Consider the following 18,994-nt stretch of genomic DNA (forward strand, 5'->3'; position numbering starts at 1 on the left):
AACTAAAATCCTACAACAAATTAAGTGCACACAAACTTTATTGTACTTCAAGGCTTAAAGAATATTACACAATAAAGACTGTAGATTTCCTGGTAATCTGCCTCACTTTATTTTTGAATAAACTTGCAGTAATAGTCACAATCATCCCTCTCGGTGTGAACCTGATTATGAATCAATAACAAAACATTCAGGCAGTATGTTTCATTGAATCGAGTCACCGCATATATTGTTCAATTTGGACTATTAAATCTATCCTATAATGACTCCAAGGCAGAATTGTTGCATAAACTGTTGAAACTTTGGGCTTATGATTTATGATGTTCAATCCCACGGTTAGATTATTGCCCTTAATTATTCCCAAATATCCAATAATCTCTATATTTTCCATTGATTAACATCAGAATATGAAGGAAGAACTTCTCAAGAATCAAAATCAGTAACTGTTTAAATATTGTCATACACTTTTTTGAGCTCTTCAGAAATTCAGAACAGATCGTGCGCTTATCCAGAACATTCAGAATTGTGGTCAGTGCAAAAAGATTCCCAACCCACAACCAGATGCTGATACGAGTATATGCATTTATAGAGGACTACAAAGATTCAAAGCAAGCTCTGCGGTCAACAGCCTTCTTACCAGACTGGGCGGACAATTAGGGGATGAGCATGTGACCACCATCAGATCCTGGTGAATAGCCAGCAGCGCCCAGCTCCCAGCATCTGAACCTGTAACACAAACAATTGAACATATCAGGGGACCATCCAGGTCACTAGAGGATCGTAGGTATTACTATTCTTCATCGTTTTTTAAAAAATTATATTCCAAAAACACACTAAAATGTAACATGAAAAGATTAAAGATTATGAAAAGACTCGTGTTACAAGTAATATCGAAGCAATGCCCTTTGAAATTTGCGTGATTCCAGAGATCATTCAAATGATTATTTCTGTACAACTCCGTGTCGATGAAGAGAAGACTACCAAATAGACTGCAGCCACAGTGTAAATAATATTTAGGAGTAGCAACTAAACTTAATCGATGTAAAACAGTAACACAGAAATTTACCACCTGTGAGCGATGTCACACTTCCTGTTGTAATATTTATTATGAGGAGATCCTGAGGAGAGAGCAGAGGCAAAGATTAGGACTTTAGTTGGATTGCAAAATGCAGCTTGGATCTTTTTTTTACATAAATGGCAATGGAGGCATTGAACTATTTACTGGAAATGGCGATTGAGGCAGAACAGTATAAATAGATTCAAGAGACAATTAGAAATATTTCTGGAAAGGAAAAGGATTGAGGAATAGGATGGGAAATTGGGTAAGGTAGAGCTGATTCCAGAAAAAGGATGGGCTTGCTGGATCCCCAAGTGACCTGGATGGTCTCCTGACATCTTCAATTGTTTGTGTTATAGGATCAGATGCTGGGGGGCCTTTTTCCATTCATTTTTAGAAACTCATTCTGCTGGTTAATACAACATTCCAGGATTAGATTCCATAGTGATCTACTCCCAATAATTTAAATGCAGGCCCTTTGGTAAAACATTTTATAGAAACTAATTTGAGGTGGTCAACCTCCCCATCAAGGCCACCTTCAATAAATTTCCAAGGGTAGATACAGAAACATTACCCGTCTGTTGCCAGTGCCAATCCTATCATGCCACTACCACCTGAAGAACACTTCTCGTCTTTCTCTAAATCTTATCTCTGGACTGCCAGTGGACAGGATTACTACAATAAGGACTTCTATTGATCCACAGACCTTGAAGATCATCTTTTTATCCAGTCCAAAACCAAACAGCACAGGGCAATTTTAAAAAGGCTGTGTACATATGAAATAGGTCAGATTACACATGAACAGAATGGATCTGATGTGCAGAAGGAGTCGGTTTTGTACACATACGATTGGCTCCAGTTTCATGCACTCAAGAAGTCTTAAAAAATTTAGAATTTGAAAATGAGACTTTTTTTTCAAATTAGCAAAGGCCACCCCAAAACTGGATGGTCCAGCTCAAAACTGGGTCAAGCATAGGCCAGTAATGTAGATACTGCATTATAGTGCCCTATGTCAATGAACACCATCAGATTGCGTAGAACTACATTGGGGGAATTTTAACCCCCAAGAAGGGGTGGGTTGGGAACGGGTGGGAAGTTAAAATAAATGAATTTTCTAGCGTGGCCGCAACCCGGCTCCAACGTGCCTACTTCCGGGTTTAATGGAGGCGTGTTTGGATGCATGTGAGTAACCTACTTGCCGGAGTCGGGTCCCTAATTAGTGCAGACGGGCAGGTAGTTATCGGAGCAATTAATGTCATTATGAGGTGTTAATTAGGTCTTTTCAAAATAGATTTTACCAGACCTTCAAATTTAACGCCTCCAGCACGGATTTCCCGGAGTTCGTGAATCTCACCAGTGAAATGGAGGCGGAAAGGGCCGGATTGATGAGGTAAGTGCCTTTTTTGCACTGCTTGTGGGCCAGGAGGAGAAGGAGTGTTTCCTCTGGGCCCAACAAGCTTACCTGCTGTGACCAGGCCCCCGCGATCAGCCAACCTCCACCCACCCCACCCCCGATGTCCGAGACACCCCCTGATGTCCGACCACAACCCCTAACTGCACAAATATAATTAGAACATTTACCCACCTTCCAGCCCTCCAGCATTTCCCTGTAGCAACCTCCCTCTTGGCATCCACTCCTCTGCTGATTTCCCGCTCGACAGACAGCCAGCCTGTCAATCTGGCTGGTTGTCGCGCAGGAAACCTACTGAGGAGATTTAAAAGAAATCCTGCAATTAAATTCTGGAGGCTGTCCGGGATACCCATACTTCCGGGTTTCCCGTCCAGAAATCCTCCCTCCCCACTCTTCACAGCCCCGAGTAAATATCGGAGCCATAGAGTCTACAGCACAGAAACAGGCCATTCGGCCCAACTGGCCTATGCCGGCGTTTATGCTCCTCACAAGCCTGGAAAAAGAAATTTGGAAAACAACCAGCCAATACCCGTTCATTAGATTTTGGGTCAGGTTTACTTATCTGATGCCCAGAAGAGAACCATATAACATCCCTAGGATCCAAGTTTTTCTACTATTACCATTATTACCACCTGGTATTATGCATCGTTAGACCAGTTACCTTTCTGCTTCTCTGAGACGTATCAACGAGGACCCGCTGACTGTCCATCGCCCAGCAGTTCTGTGCCAGCGCTGAACAGTAAATGCCAGTAAATCCATCTGAAATACATTATACACCAGGAAAATCACTGCAAGTAATCCAATTACAAATTTGCATATGTTATTCTCTCCAGTACAATTTTGCAGTCTATACTGTCATTGTCAAAATTGAATCCTATCCTGACCATTAACTCTATTATAAATTCAACTGTAAGCATTCACTGCTGTATAAAATGCCAATTTTTAAAATGAAGACAAAATAATTAAATGTTGTTCAATTTGATCTTTCCCACATCTGCTCTCGAGTTGGGAAGTACAGATAACGGTCAGCTGCAATGAAATTCTAGTCAGCTGAGAGGAGGAAGCTTTATACAGTGGAATGGGTGTTCTAGCCACTTTCCTTCTCGTCACCCCAGAAGGGATGGTGTGTTTGACACTAGGAGGCATAACATCAGGAGCAGTCCAATCAACAACCAACAAATCTCATCCATTAGAGTTCGATTAGAAACCCAGGTTACGCTTCAAGCAAGCAGCCCGTAAGGAAATAGAACACACAAACATTCTAACTTATTGGAGCAATGATGCAATGAAATTCCAAGAACTCAACATTGTATTTAACAATTATCTTCTGGACAATCCCAAACAAAATCATCCAAACAGATTTCTTTGTAGAGTATTTAAACACAGAAGGAAGTTAAACCATTTTACAAGACAGCTCATCAAATAATGCCATCAGGAAATGTTATAAAATGAATAATTTTTTTACAATGTACTGAACTGGACCAATACCATTTTACAAAATGCAAAATTAACAAGTAGCTGAGACACATTTTAATGAAAGCAAGTATAAAGTTATTGGCTAAGTAAGCAAAAAGGTATTGCACGGATTCGTCTGCTCAATTGTTGGAACATTGAGAGCAGTGCAAAAATATACTTTATTGAAAATCAAAACTGATAATTGATATCTGAATTCAACCATATTTAATAGGACTGTGGTGCTTTCCTTAAGGGAGATATCTGTAGCTTTCCCCCAATGTCTCCATTAGCAGAGCCAGCATATAACAGGCATAAAGACCAGAAGGTCCCAAGTTTGATTTCCAGTCTGTACTGAGCTAGCTATGTCAGCTGGAATGGCAGTAAGAGCACTGCAATTGACCTCAGGGTTCTTGGGGGAGGGGAAAATGAGCAAGAGTTCCTTCTCTGGATCGCTATCCAGTGACCCACACTGGAAAGTGTATGTGATGTTGATGGGTTAATGGCCTATTAGGAAAGGGCACCATCTAGTGTAACAGTAAAGCACATAAACCAGAAAGTCCCATGTCTGATTCGTGGTCTATGCTGAGTTAGTTGATCTTAGCCAGGGCAGCAGTTGGAGGCTACAACTGACTTCAGTAATTTCAGGCTAGGGAGGGAAACAATTTAGTCAGTATTCCCACTTCTGACTGCTGTCCACAGACCTGTGCAGGAAAGCCCACGGTTCAATAGCCTGCTGATTCTCACTGTCTGGGCTTACACATGGAACTACACCCCAGTAAGAGTCAGTGCCTGCTGGGGTGTAGTTCCATGTGTAAGCCCAGACAGGAAGAGAGGAAAAAGCAAAAAAATGGAAAAAAATGCAGATATAAGATTTTCAAAAACAAATCTATTTACAGCAGAGATTTGAAACCTCAAACCTTTTACAAAATCTATACACTAAAGTCTCACTTACCTTCATCTGGTCGATTCACAATGTCCACCACAGTGGAGGTCACCTTTGTGTACCAGTCATACTGAAAAAGAGCAATGGTTCTGTTACAATTGTTGGCTTTTCTTGTTTGATTATTAAAAAAAGACAAAATCCTTTTTCCCTCCATTCGGTGTGTACTGCTGCCACTGTCCTTAGCCCAATCCAAAACTAGGCGCAGGGAGCTGGACAAGGGCAATACTTAGGCATGAAGTTGGCTGCACTTCTTTTTAAAAAAAACAGGCCACACAGACAAAACTCTTAAATACAGGGAATGGAAACTGGACTTTTCATCTCCAGTTTGCAAAACTGCCAGAATGGCAACCTTGAAACTAGACAGTCCTATTCAAAGGTAGAAAGGTGGCCAACCTACATTCTGTAGCAACTCCACGTCAAATCTCTCCACAGGCAAAAGGGATGCCTGTAAATGGATTTTTGCAATGTGCTGAACTGGTGCAATACCGTTTTACAAAGCTCTAAATTAAAAAGTAGCCAATAACTTTACACTTGCAGAGCGGAACTAGTTCTTCCTGCTTTTTCTTTAACCCTGAGATGGAGGACTATATCACTGCAAAGCACTTCCCCCAGTAGCCTACTGAAAAATTAGAGCCAACAATTCCATTATTGACTCAGTAGGTAGCTGTGCCGAATAGATCAGATCTCGGTCTGTGGTGGGTTGACTGCTCGCTATTCAGTGACCCTTGCTAGAACTGCTTGTGTGGGGATATCAGGTGAAGACAGGATTGGCCATGCTCAAATAGCTTTTCAGCACTTGCTAACTAGGCTCAAAGAGGAATAATTTCCAATTAGATGATGGTATTTGGAGATTGGCTGGTCCCTGTAGAAAACCTCAGCAAGAGTCAGTGCCTTTAGTAGAGGAGGGAGAAAAAACATGCTGAAGAGTGTAGTCAGCTTTATATCCAGAGATATCGCTGCAATCTTATATTAAAAAGGCCCTTTTTCTAGAAAGAATAAGCTAAAATCTAAAAAGGAAAAATCAACTTTGGCGTTCAAGTTTGTAACTACATCACTATAGGAGAAGGAATAAAACTGATTTTTCAGAATGTACTGCTGCTATGTGTCATCTCTGCATTCTGCTAGTGCATCATATAGTTATGCAGCTAAAAGCTGCAACAATATAACACAACAGTTACACTGACTATAAGTGGTTCACTACAGTCAAGAATCCACCTCCCACTACCAAAATACACTGGACAACTTTTAGAAAATATTTTCTATGGTGTTTTTAATCTACTTTGTATTTAAACACTAACCATGCAAAGTCTGCTGCACTGTTGGTGGGGTCCACCTGCATTACCTTCGAAGTAGATAATGCGACACTTGTCAGGACTGAGCCGAGGACTCCAAACAGCATTTGTTTGAGATGAAAGTTGCACTGTAAGAGAAAAGCCAGAAAATCAACTTCAGCATGAACAACACACATGTATTTCAAATGACACTGCGATAAATTTTCCACACTGTGAGCGGAGTCTCACCCGACAAGAGCACGGGTCATAGAATCAGGTACTCTGTGAATCAGTCCTCCCTGTGCATAATTCTCTGCTCTGCATTCCCGTTGAGCAAGACTGCAATGGAACACAGTCTCTGAAAATTTACCCCAACATCTTCCCGAAAATAGGCATGTAAACAAGTGAAAGAGGCGGTGCCACACATAGGATGTCATTGCCTGCATCAATGTACATTTTAACATAGTTTACTGGTGATGTCGTGGAGGTGAAATTTGTGCATGACCCTTGAGGTCGCCTCCCTCCCCAAGCAAAAGGTTTGTCAAACACTTTTTAAAAAATTAATATGTGCACCTTTAAGGATGTCACAACAGAATCATCATCAATAGATGACAATAATATTGTTTTGAGCAATTCATACTATATTTCCCTTATTCTAGAAATATATTTTATTTCCAAATTAATTCAGTTTTTTGCTCGATTCTCCTTTCGTGTCCATTGGCTATCACTGCCTCCTTACCTGAGAGGGAGGGATAGTGCAAGGCCTCTAGGTGATCCAGATAGCATCAGAGACTATTGTTTTTGATCCAAAGGGTCAAGTTTGTCCTCAAGATAGCATATTGAGTTGGCTGAAAATGTTTTGGTGTTGTTGATGGGGTAAAGCTGGCTTTGCTGTGTAAAATGTTTTTGCCCAACTTTAATAGTGGTGTGTCAAAGTGGCACTACTCAGAAAAAGACAAAACACACTGTCCCCATGACAACAGTATTGCATGAAGGTGATATCCCAAATTATATACAGGTTCTTAAGCCTAGGTGACATGAACTTCATCACCCATCACCAGTCTTGCTCTGCAATTTTGCTGACTGGAACCATGAAATAGGGTTGAACAGACCGCCTATACACACTGTTGCACTCTAAATTGGAAAGCTCCACTTCTGCAAGGCACTCCACCAACAGAAGATGCCATCATAGCTGCAACTGACAGATTGGAGAGACAGGCGATCCTGTGCCCCTCTTACAGCATGCCCTACATAGCCCAACTCAGTGACATTTACACTGTCTTTATTCTGCACTGAGTGGTGCATTTTTCCCTCAACACTGGCAAAGATATAACTCTGCCAGTGTTTCCTCATTTCTGAAATAGTGCTAACACTAAGGCCACATCACTAAACAGCAGTTTCACATTGTAGATGCTCCACAGTAAAAGCAGCTGGTATCACCTCTGCCAATTTTCATCTGTCTCACATACATGACCTGTACTCCACTATCCTACAAGAAAAGCAATATGCGCCCACCAGGTTCATGGAAGTGGAGAGCAAAACTCCATGTGCTCTGTCCGCAATGCCGTTAAAACACTACCAACAGTAAGAAGGTGGTAATAAAGACAGTTCAGCCAACAGGAGTAACTTACCACAGTTACCACCTGTCAGATCCACATAGTACAGTCCAGACCTAAATGAAAGAATGACGAAATGATAATATAATTCATTTAAAACAAAAATACATTTGACAGGATCACAAGAATGTATAGGACTGGAAAAAAACATTTTGGTTCAACCAGCCTACAAATATTTGGGAAAGGTACAAAAAGCGTTATTGCAAAGGGAAAGTTACAGAGAACATTTCATATACATTTGTCTTTTGTGACAAGAGCTTTTAAAAAAATAAGCTATTACATATTAAATTTGAGATGTGTTGCGCATGTTTGATTAAAAACTCATTCTAAGTAACCACAAAACATGTTACTCCTCTAAGTGGTGTTGTGACAGATATTTTCAATGTTAAAGGTGTCATACTGTATGATGCACAATAATTACTATTCTATAGTTGGTGTATAATACCCTAAGATTATGCAATCTGGCCACTGGGTTCTCATAAATTGCTCAAAATGATTATGGACATTTTTTTTTATCCTGCACTTTTTCTGACTAACTGTGGGCAAGGCAACAGGAGATTCACTATTGGATTATATAATTATGGTCAGGATGAGGCAATACATGGGAAAATGTTGCAGCAACTTTAAGGTGCAATCTGAAAATCTGCAGGGCATTGCTCTATTCTCCTACACCATATGAAAACAAAAACAGCTTCAATACAGTATAAAATTTTCAGGTGCACACAAGCTAGTGGGAGGCAACAAGAACAGAACAATTAGTTAACAGGTGCAGCTTTGGTTGACTGATTGATTTCCTTTCTCCAAGTATTAGTCTTTTCACTTTTACTCCTGCCTAAACAAGACTGATTCGTTTTAAATTTTAAATTCGTTTTTACTTTTTATACCAGAAACAAACAGAATAAAGAAGCCCCGATTTTAACCTGTGGGCGGGAATGTGGCTTGTGGGGGCTGGGGTGGGAGGCAAGTGCCAATGATGGCGCTAGAGTGAGGCCTGGGCCATTTTAACTCCCAGGCTTCATTTTAATTTCTGACATCAGACTAGCCGGCAACAATGACACAATGGCAAGAGACGGAATATTGGGCGGCTACAGACCACCGCCGGGGACCCAAGGAAAAGGGTCCAAATGATGTCATTGGACCCCGACATTTCAGTTTTAATGAAGGCCTTGATGCTACCAAAAACCTAGGAGTTGAAATGGTGGTGGGGGCATGGGAATGCAGCAGCAGGCAGTACCCCGTCTCCATTTTAACCCCCCCTCCTTATTCCCGCTAAGTGGATGGGGTTAAAATCGGGGCTGGAGTTCCTGCTAGCCTAAACAACTCATGAGGTCATGAGAACTTAGAAAACACAAGTTAATTATGATGCTCAGTCCCCAGAGTTGTAGAGAACTAAGCAGTGACAAGAGGTTAGATATATGCATATGTGTAGAAAGCAGTAGGTACTGGAACATAAGTAGCTAAGACCTTAGAGAGCATGGCTAAAAGTTAATACTATTGCTGATTTTGTTTTATAGAAATTAGTCATTACGGCCTAGGTTTCTCGTCTCCTCCCTGCTGATTTTTCAGCAGATCTGGGGTCAAACTCGGTTCCACTGAGTGGAAAGCCTAGACCTATCTTTCTAGATACAGTCAAAGATTAAAACATAGGGATTCCATTACAATAAAAGTATGGATGTGTACAATGCATCTGCAGCCATTGTAGAATCTATTTATTATTGCTGGTATTCTCATGTTGTAAATGAACAAAAGTATACATCATCATTCAATGTCTTTCTAGTTGTTTCAGGAATGTAACAATCTTAAATTGGGTAATGTAAAATACTGGATTGCTTTTACATATTGATTATGAATCTTTAGTGAATTTTTGGAAATTTTTTTGCACATAGCCATCAAGTAACAAATTCCTTTCTCAAGATGCAGTCCAACTGAACTTGAGCGATGAAAATTTCAAGTGTTTAAACTCCTTGGGTAATATTCTTACAAAAATACTGCCATATTTTTTGTCAATTTTCTTAGCTACTCCCCCCAACTTTATTGAAGGCACTAACCTTTGCTGGGGGTCTTCTAACAAAATCAGAAACAGTGTTCATTTTAGCAGTGTTGTTTAAACAGTGTATTAATTTATCCAATATCGTGGGTGTCACCAGGCCTCTAAATTCTTGCCCGAGTGTCTGTTATTCAGGTGAAAACCTGTGCCGTGGGTATTTGACTGGAGGACATTACACTCAGGCCACATCTGCTCCATGCATGCGCTTTCGCAAAGAAGCCCCTAGACAACAAATCAGGAGCTGGAACCCTGGCTGATTCTCACTCTAATCTGAGAACACCAAACCCAATTCTAGCATCTCAATTGCTGCCCCATCTGAGGTCAGAAAACTCAACAAAGGCCAAGAAAATGACCGGAGATTACCTGGTCTGTGTATCTTATGCTAGGCGAGTGAATGGTCTTACATAATTTGCAGTTAGACGTTTTTTCTTACTTTCTGTTGGTGCAGTATATGAGACCTAACCGTTGAGGCTCATGATCCCATCCAACAAATATGATGCCAGTGTCACTGGGAGCCCAAAATGCCTGGAATACAAACACAAGGTGGTGGGAACAAAGATAAAAGCAGCATGTTACAAAGTAGATCCTTTCCATTTCAGTAGGGTGTGAGCAGTCAGGAAAGATTATTCTGATTAGTTGAAAATTTGCTTAAAACCATGATAAACAAAGTTTCATCTTACTAATAGAATATGATGTTTAAAATCACGAACTAAAACTTAAAAAAGTGAAAACACAACAGGTAAAAGTAACGCAATTGGCTGGTTCGCAAGTATGAATCTCAACTTTCATTGTCTTTCCAACTCGTTTGCCCTCATTGGGCAAGCTGCACTTGTTCTGTTAGCTTCGCAGGCACAGCCTTCTGCTATATCTGGGAGTTACAAAGTGGAGTTGGGTAGAAAAATCAGATGCAGAACAATATTGGCATCAAAAAGATCTGCAGCCCAAGGTCAGCCTGCAGGACTTCCAGTGCCCTCGGTAACTGGCATTTCAAGAGGGTGAGCCTGCCAAAATGATTGGTGCTTTCAGGTGCTGGGTGCATCAGAGATTCTGGAGCAGCTCTGATTATTTATGTCTTTAAAGTAAATTCCATGTTATTGGCAGTACTTTTGTCTTGGAACTTAAACTCCAATAAAAGCACACCTCCTTACTCATGGTTCCCTTATGAGTAATTACAAAGTATTTTACAATTAAATTGGCAAAAGGTTAAATTAATTGCCCAACAGAAAATAAATCACTGTGCTTAAATAATGTGGAATAATGTTTCAGTCAGGGAACTTCAGTCAGTGGAAGAGTATTGTACACAGTTTTGCACTGTGTTTGTGTAGTTAACTCTTTCCCTCTAAATCTTAATGCAAATCAGTCCTCATTCTTCATTGCCTGCCACACCACTATCAAAAACACTGGCCAAGCTCACTTTCTTGGACCTCTTCACAGGACTGAATCCAGATTAAGAGACTGTAGGATTAAAAGATAAATCAAAATATTCCTGTTCATTAAAAAAAAAGCTGGAAAGAAATATTCAAACTGGAGTTAATTCAACTTCCTAAGAAATGTCTAAGATTGAACCTGCAAGGCTCAGTTCCACATTGTACAGTGTTCAGCCATGAAGGGAGCTAGCACGTTGCCTTTATGTTACACCCTTCAGTGCACTACCTACCAGCATTTGCGGAGCAATATGAATGCAAAGCTACGGCTACAGTGCTGACTTGCACTGCTGTAGAGTTTGTGCTAGGGGGGATCAATGTCTACCTGCTCAAACTTATTTATGGAGTGCTATTTACTGGTCTCTGTTTACTGGTGAGATATTTATTGAAAAATAGAAGAGGCCATTAAATCTTTATTTTTAACATTTGAAGCAAATTAAAGGCAGACATTCATACTGCTGATGCCATTGTAAAACTAAAACAATGCAAGATCACCTCAGAGATAGTTTTGCTTTCACTGATACCAGCAACTTCAAAATGTGCATGTAATGCAGCTAAAATCTTGGCACTGCACGGCACCAAAGTTGCAGTACAACATAGTACCGGTAATACTGGAGACGTTCACAAATTTTATATTAAAGTAAATTTCTGAAATCTAATAATTTTTTTAAAATGTGGAATGTTGACAAATGCAAAAAAATTAATAACAACTGATAAGATTCATTTTCCACTGAACCTCAAGCATTTTCTCCAGGTATGGACACACAAGGAACATACTAGATTTCAAATCACTACAGTTTTCACTTGGACTTAGTCAGGGTTACGAACACCAGATTCATTGGGCTCAATTTTAAAAGGGTGGCGCGGGATGGCGGCGGTCGATGGGCCCTCGGCAAAACAGAGTAAAAAAAAAACCTTACCTTTCCCCACACAATCGCGAGGTAATTGATGCTCATTAATCTTGTTTCCAGGTTTCGCGCCTGGCAGCCAGCCCGCCTAATGGAGCTGCAGCGCCGAGGTGGGGGGGGGGGTGGAGAGAGAGATATGTCATCCGGCGCTGGAACAGAGAGTGGTGGTGGGGAGAGGAACAAAGATGGAGGGGGGGGGGGGGGGGGGGGGGCGTATCAGACGGCTGTGGCGGGGGAGGGGGGGGGGGGGGGGAAGAGACATCGGGGGGGTGAGATATCGGAAAAGAGACATCGGCTGGGGGGGGGGGGGGAGACATCGGAGCAGGGGGCTGCAGGTGACATCGTTTGAAAGGTAGGTTTATTTTTTTTTAACTTTGTGAAATGTTATTTTATTTAATTTATTTTGTTTATTTTTGCCTGATCCGGCCCTTTATGCCAGGAGTGAGTCGGAAGCCGTGGGAAAGCCGCCCAGGTAAGTTGAAAATCGTTACAACTATTCACTATGTAACAAATGAAGTACCTTAAATATCTCAATAAGGTACATTTGCTTCTTTAAATATTGTCCCGCCGGCTTTAATTGCAGGGACTTCCGGATTCCAGTACCGCGCGCGCACAGATGCGTCTGCGTGAGACACGGAAGTCGGTGGGTTGGAGCCGGGTTCCTTACCCACTCGGGATTTGACCGATTTTCGCTGCCCGCCCCCAATGCACCTGGACTTTCATTTGAAAATTGAGCCCACTGTGTTAAGATCTGCAATTTGAGGCAATTTGCTTAAGTTCTGAAACTGACTCGTTTTACACAAACCACAATTAGAAAAATAGAGCTAAACACAGGAGGAAAATGTTCAATGCATATACTCAATATAGAGATGTATACAATAAGTGCAATATGAAGCAAAACACAAACCTGTCCAGGAGAAATGTGTTCAGGAATCCCCTCCAGTACAGAGATGTTGTTACTCTCAATGTCTAGTACACAAAGCACAGGAGTGGTCTTTTTCACCAGGGTTTCTCCCCAGTCCTCCCAATACACAAACTCATCCCCCTGCAGAATAAGAAACAATTAATATAAACACTACCTAGAGCTTTGCACAGGACATAAGTGGGATGCAAGCCCTCCCAAACCCGGTTTATAATATTTGCAACATTTCTGTTTCCACAAGATATTCTAAACCTGATTGCATGTTAAAACAAACAATCCTTTTATATACACATCAGGATTGAAAAATAAACCAAGTAACCCTATGCCAAATATCTCAAGATTCGCTATCCCTTTCCCTACCAATTGATATTCCATCTCCTGACACTTATCAGTGTCATATTCCATTCACGGTCACAAATAGGAGCTTACATATCCTTTATTTCTGGTGTAATTTTAAACTGATTTGATGTAATAATGATGAAGTTAGATGTTAAAATGCTTTAAACTGAATCCTCACCGATAGTTAAAATGCATTGCACCACAGCTAAGACCTACATCGCTACATTGTTCATGAAGCTTTAGGGATTCCAGAGTCATTTGGTGCAACATTACTTGGTGGTTTATTTTTCAGCAGATTAGTGAATCCTGATGCAAATGCAAATAGGAATACCATGGAGTTTACAACACATGGTCTTCACAGTGAAATTATGCTGTTACACCGCAAAACCCAAGAGGTAGAATTCTGGGATTTGTCGAACTCTTGCCATCTGTAGATTTGTACCGAATATAAATACATCTTTCCTGGAGAGTGCTGCTTTGTTTGATGTGTCATCCTTCGTAATTAAACAATCAGGTTATTGATATCCCTCATCATGGGCTTATTAATACTCCTCATCTATTTAATTCTTGTGTATTTGTCACAAAGTTTGCCAAATCATTGTTTTTCACACTGGTCCTCATAACCTTCATACAAGTTCCTCTCTTCTGGTGACACACTGCCACCCATTCATTCAAATGCAGGATTTGATTTTGATTTTATTGAACGTTTGCCAGTCAATGTGTACACAATCAAGCACTTAGATGCATCTTGGAGGCATTTGATTGCAAATCTAAACAAATTGTTTTAACTCTGTATAATCCATTAACGAGGTAACATTTTGAACAGTCTGCATTATTGGCCATTTTTCCTTCAAAAAGATATTGATTTGTTAATGAACTGAGAGAAGGGCAACAAGGGTGATTATAGGTTTTGGGTCCCCAGTTAACAGACTTACAGAACTGAACTTATTTTCATTGGGAAAGGACACGATCCAGATTTCTAATGTTGAAATGATGTTAATAGCTTAATTAACTTGAGCTACGATCACAGAACCAGAGGATACTGATGCAAGGTTGGCATTTCAAGTTGCAATTAGAATTCCTGCTCACATGGTAGACATATAGAATGGAAACCCATTAAAAGCAATTAATGCTGCACTGATTAACTTTCAGAAAGTGATGAAAGATTAACTGGCCTAGAATGGGACTGTATGCCCCAGTGACTCAGCTGTCTGAAGACAGTGAGTAGCTGAGCCACACATACTAAGGTCCTGGTTTCAATCGCAGTCTGTGCTGAGTTTGCTACTCACAACTAAAGTCGCATTACCGATGCTACTATCGGGCTCTGCGCCTGGGTTAGGAAGGGCAAAATCTGCCTGGGTTACCAGTCCTGATCGTCATCCAGCGACCACTGCCAAAAGGTCAGTGTCTGGATGTCAGGGTGAGAAAAAGATTGGGCATCCACCACATTTGAATCGCCTGCAAGGCTCACACATAATGAATGACCACTTAGAAAAGATAGCAGAGGACAGCAGGTAAGAGTGATCACTTTCAGAAGATGGAGGAGAGGTGAGCAAGGAAAAAGGAGAAAGGGAGAAAAATGGGATTTAAAGTTATAAAGATAAGTACAAAGAAGATCCATGTTAGGACCATAGACTTATCACTTATGGAATCACCTATGGAACCTGGGTTAAATATAGTCAGGCCTACGCAGTAAAAGAAGTGCTGTTACTTTTTAAAAAGAAAAAACTTCTGAAATTTTTCAATTATCTATCCTAAATTGAAACTATGGGGGTAACTTTAACCTCACTCGATGGGCGGGAAGGCCGTGGGAGTGGGTGGAATGCCAGTTTTACACCCCGCCTATTACGGGTGGTTTGTAAAACCAGCGTTGCACCTGATCTCATCAGTTTCCCGACGGGTGCATTAGGTTAAAATTTCCCCCTATATCTTTATCATATCGGACTGTAAGAACATCAGTTCTATTTTGTCACATCCCGTCCTGTCCGCCTGCCACTTCTCCACGCTCTTTAGCTACGATCCTCTCCAAGGACATTGTTCCTTCCCTCCCTGAAACCACTGCTTTCAGTATTCAATATTAAAAGTCACCAGCAATATCAGTTTGGCTTTTTGATAAAAAGGCATCTGCACATCCAACAGCTATGACACATGACAGGTCCATAGCAAAATATTACTTTAAAACCTGAAACCTTTCACTGAAAACACACTCCCCTGTCTAAACGCTAATCTTCCTGGATTGTGCACATGACAGTGGGTGTTGCACGAGGTGCCTGGAGAGAAGAACGGTACTGTACTTTCACAGGCTTCTCCTGTTTTTCTGGTTTGATGCTGTCTTCATCCTCCTCATTCACACCGATTTCAGGCTTAGTTTGGAAGAAGGATTCCGCTTTGGGTCTTTTCTTTTCAGCGATGTACAGGATATGAGTCTCGGAGTGAGACCACACAAGGCAGCCAAACTGATCTGAGGGGGGAAAAGAAAAAGAACGCAAGAAGAATACTTACATTAAAGATCATAATAGTACAGAAAGAAGCCATTAAAATAATACATCTAGGCACCACAGAAAGGATCCAAAGCTTCCAAAAATTACTCATTTGCTGCTAATATAGTAAAACAGAAGTTTGGTGCAGCATTGATTTTCTGCTAGATAATGCCGCTCCTATTTGTTAAAGGATGCCACAGATTCTCTTCTGACAATTACAGCAGGTTTTGCTCTCGAATCCAAACCTGGTTTACTGAAAATTAGAAAGCTGCTAATTTCAGGATTGTACATCCAACGGTATCAGCAGCAGACAATTTGAGAATTCAAAACAATTATTGATAAAAGTGCTTCAGAAAAGTATCAACGTTATTGGGACGGGCAAGAAAAAAAATCCTTAAGAAAAGAATGTGCTACTAAATGGCAATCTCACTCAGAAAGATCATAGATTGGCTGGTGCGGGTGGGAGTTTCCAAGATCCTGTCCTCAGGTGTGTATCATAGAGCCTGGAGGCCACATATAAAGTTTAAATCCATGTTTCCATTAACTTTCATCAAGGTGCTGATACTAAAAGATCCTGGTGTTTTGATTTAGGATTTATCTTCCAATGAAGCAATAGTGCTAAAAAGAGCCCTTTCAAATCCTCCAGGTCCACAAAATTCAAACACAGCAATCCAGGGAATAAAAAATCTGTAAATAAGATTGAGCTGCCAGGGCTTCAAGGGAGAGATTGCCATGGTTCGGGGGTGGCAGGGGGTCATGTGTGGCTCTGGAGCCACTGTTCAGGCAACGGAAAGTGCTCATATGAAATTAAAGCTGAGAATCAGTATGCCCACATTTAAAAAGTAGAAAGAGCTACCAGTTAAATTCGTACCGTCTTCATACACCTTGCCGTGCTTGTCAAGTGCAGTCAAGTTTATGCTCTTCTCTTTGGAGTTTTTGTTCCAGATCTGTGGGTGGGATCAATCGGTATGAGAATATAGATGAAAAAGCATGAGATCTCGTATTCACAGAAGCTTGATAATTACTGTGGTCATTTTAATATCAAATTCAAAATCAATACATTTCAGATGAGGGCAACAATTTCTATAGTTAAATACAGATTTATAAAGCCTTCCAAAAATAATAAACCAAAAGGTATCCAGGAATGGTCATTAGGTGATAATTTCACTGGAAGTTTCAGGGAACATTATAGGGTAAATTGAGTGAGGTCTGGCAAATGAACATCAGAAAACGATTTTGTGTCCATTGATTTCAATGGATGGAAAAAGCACACCCACCATTTTCCACGATGCATTGGCTCCTTACTGTGCCCTGCCAGCAGTGTGGGGCCTCGCAATAGACTTTCAGCCATGAAACGTTTGAAGGATATGTAATAAGAACCTTTTTACTACAGTAACAGAAACACATGCAAAAGGTTTTCTCTCTTGATTACTTTGTCAAAAAGGCAGCAATGGCCTACATACAGATTTAGTGTTTGTACAAAGTAGGTGTTGCAGCTTTATATCAACCAATAATTTGCTCCTACAAACATACCTCCAGAAATTGCTTCTCCTCTCCCTTTTTGTTGGTGTGGTCCCTGAGAACAACTTTTAAAAATCCAGAGGGAGATTCTCTGCTCAACAGCCTACCGAAGAAAGAACTTGTATTTATACAGCACATTTCACAACCTCAGTATGTCCCAAAACACTTTACAGCCCATAGATCACTTTTGGAATGTAGTCACTGCTCGTTGCGTACGCAAACACGGCAAGGCACCACTAACAGTAATGAGATGAGTCTGTTTTGGTGGTACTGCTTGAGGGATAAACGTTAGCCAGGCACCGGGAGAAGTCTCCTGCTCTTCTTTGAATAGTGCCATGGGATCTTTTACGTCTGAGCTGACAGATAGGGCTGCCGTTTAATGTCTCATCTGAAAGATGGTACCTCTGCCAATGCAGCATTCCCTCAGTACTGCACTGATGTCAGCTTAAAATATGTGCTCAAGTCTTGGGGAGGAGCTTGAATGCACAACCTTCTGGCTCAGAGGTGAGAGCGTTACCAATGAACAAACAGACACATATGTTAAAAAAAAATTAATTTAGTTCAACAAATTCATAGTTCCAAAATCTCAAGACGAGGCTAAGGAGCATTCCTACAGAGGCAATTAGCCCACCTCAGGTTGCTGTTGCTTATATCCATGCTAATGCCATTTCAGAACAAAATTGGAGGAGGCCTGGAGGCAAATTATTTGAGACAATGTGCACTGTGGGAGACCAAAGAAAACCAGGGGGCAGGGGGAGAAGAGAAAATATCTCAAAATATACATGCCACATTTTACATTCGGTGACCATAGCTGCTCTAGCTCACTGACCTTTTCCAGTGAAAATTATTTTTTTTTGCTGCACTAGCAATGTTCAAAGTGGAGAATAAGCCTTTCAGACCTATACTTTATCTCTCCTCAGTTGACAGCAAATTTTTGGAATTAAAAGTTTTCATTTAAAAATTCTGGCCATTACTGTTGCTATGCTACACATGACCATTTCACTGGCATCAGTGGCGGAACTGTATCTGACAATGTCCCACAGGAATGCAGTCCTGACATTTGTACTGTTTTACCATGCCGAATAAAAATATTCAAGGAACACTGTGGATAGACCCAGTTGGTAGCTTCCATTTTGGACAAGGATTCAGTCTGAAGATTCAGTGGTTGTATATCCTCTATTGCTGTAATGCAGCTCCTGAAGGACACATGATCAGAGTATTTTTCTTCCTTCTCCTCTCCCAATTTTCTCCTTTGCTCTCCCCTTCTCTGAAGGAATCGATGCCTTGCTGGTGTATGATTCCACATGCACCCTCCAGCACCTCACTCATTATATGTAAACTTATGATATTAATCATAATTAATCATATGTAAACTTCTACATTTAAATAATAATGATGCAAGTTGTACAAGTTCATGGACAGAATATCTGTGTAATATTTCCTTCAGCTACGAGGTTCCAGTGATTGGGGCACCTGGTCATGTACTCCATTACAACAAAGTAATTCAGAATAATGACAAGGTTTGCAAACATCAAACACAATGGGGGGATTTTTAAAATTTTAAACATCTGAAACCCGATCCGCCTCTAAAAGAGGCAGGTTG

The 18,994-nt window shown here is 40.8% G+C and overlaps 1 protein-coding gene across 1 annotated transcript in view; it reads right to left on the bottom strand.

The window, feature by feature from the left end:
- The window catches only part of apeh (acylaminoacyl-peptide hydrolase), a 61,873-nt gene that overhangs the window by 31,068 nt on the left and 11,811 nt on the right, over positions 1 to 18,994 (bottom strand). Inside the window, exons 4-14 of the mRNA XM_067998927.1 lie at positions 17,404 to 17,494; positions 16,742 to 16,817; positions 15,685 to 15,851; positions 13,037 to 13,174; positions 10,231 to 10,322; positions 7,766 to 7,806; positions 6,162 to 6,283; positions 4,873 to 4,933; positions 3,127 to 3,224; positions 1,067 to 1,115; positions 635 to 723 (exon numbers count right to left, since the gene is read on the bottom strand). Of these exons, the coding sequence (XP_067855028.1) occupies positions 635 to 723; positions 1,067 to 1,115; positions 3,127 to 3,224; positions 4,873 to 4,933; positions 6,162 to 6,283; positions 7,766 to 7,806; positions 10,231 to 10,322; positions 13,037 to 13,174; positions 15,685 to 15,851; positions 16,742 to 16,817; positions 17,404 to 17,494 (1,024 nt within the window). The remainder of the gene's footprint in view (positions 1 to 634; positions 724 to 1,066; positions 1,116 to 3,126; positions 3,225 to 4,872; positions 4,934 to 6,161; positions 6,284 to 7,765; positions 7,807 to 10,230; positions 10,323 to 13,036; positions 13,175 to 15,684; positions 15,852 to 16,741; positions 16,818 to 17,403; positions 17,495 to 18,994) is intronic.

The sequence above is a fragment of the Heptranchias perlo genome, chromosome 17 (assembly GCF_035084215.1).
Source record: "Heptranchias perlo isolate sHepPer1 chromosome 17, sHepPer1.hap1, whole genome shotgun sequence".
Lineage (NCBI taxonomy): Eukaryota > Metazoa > Chordata > Chondrichthyes > Hexanchiformes > Hexanchidae > Heptranchias > Heptranchias perlo.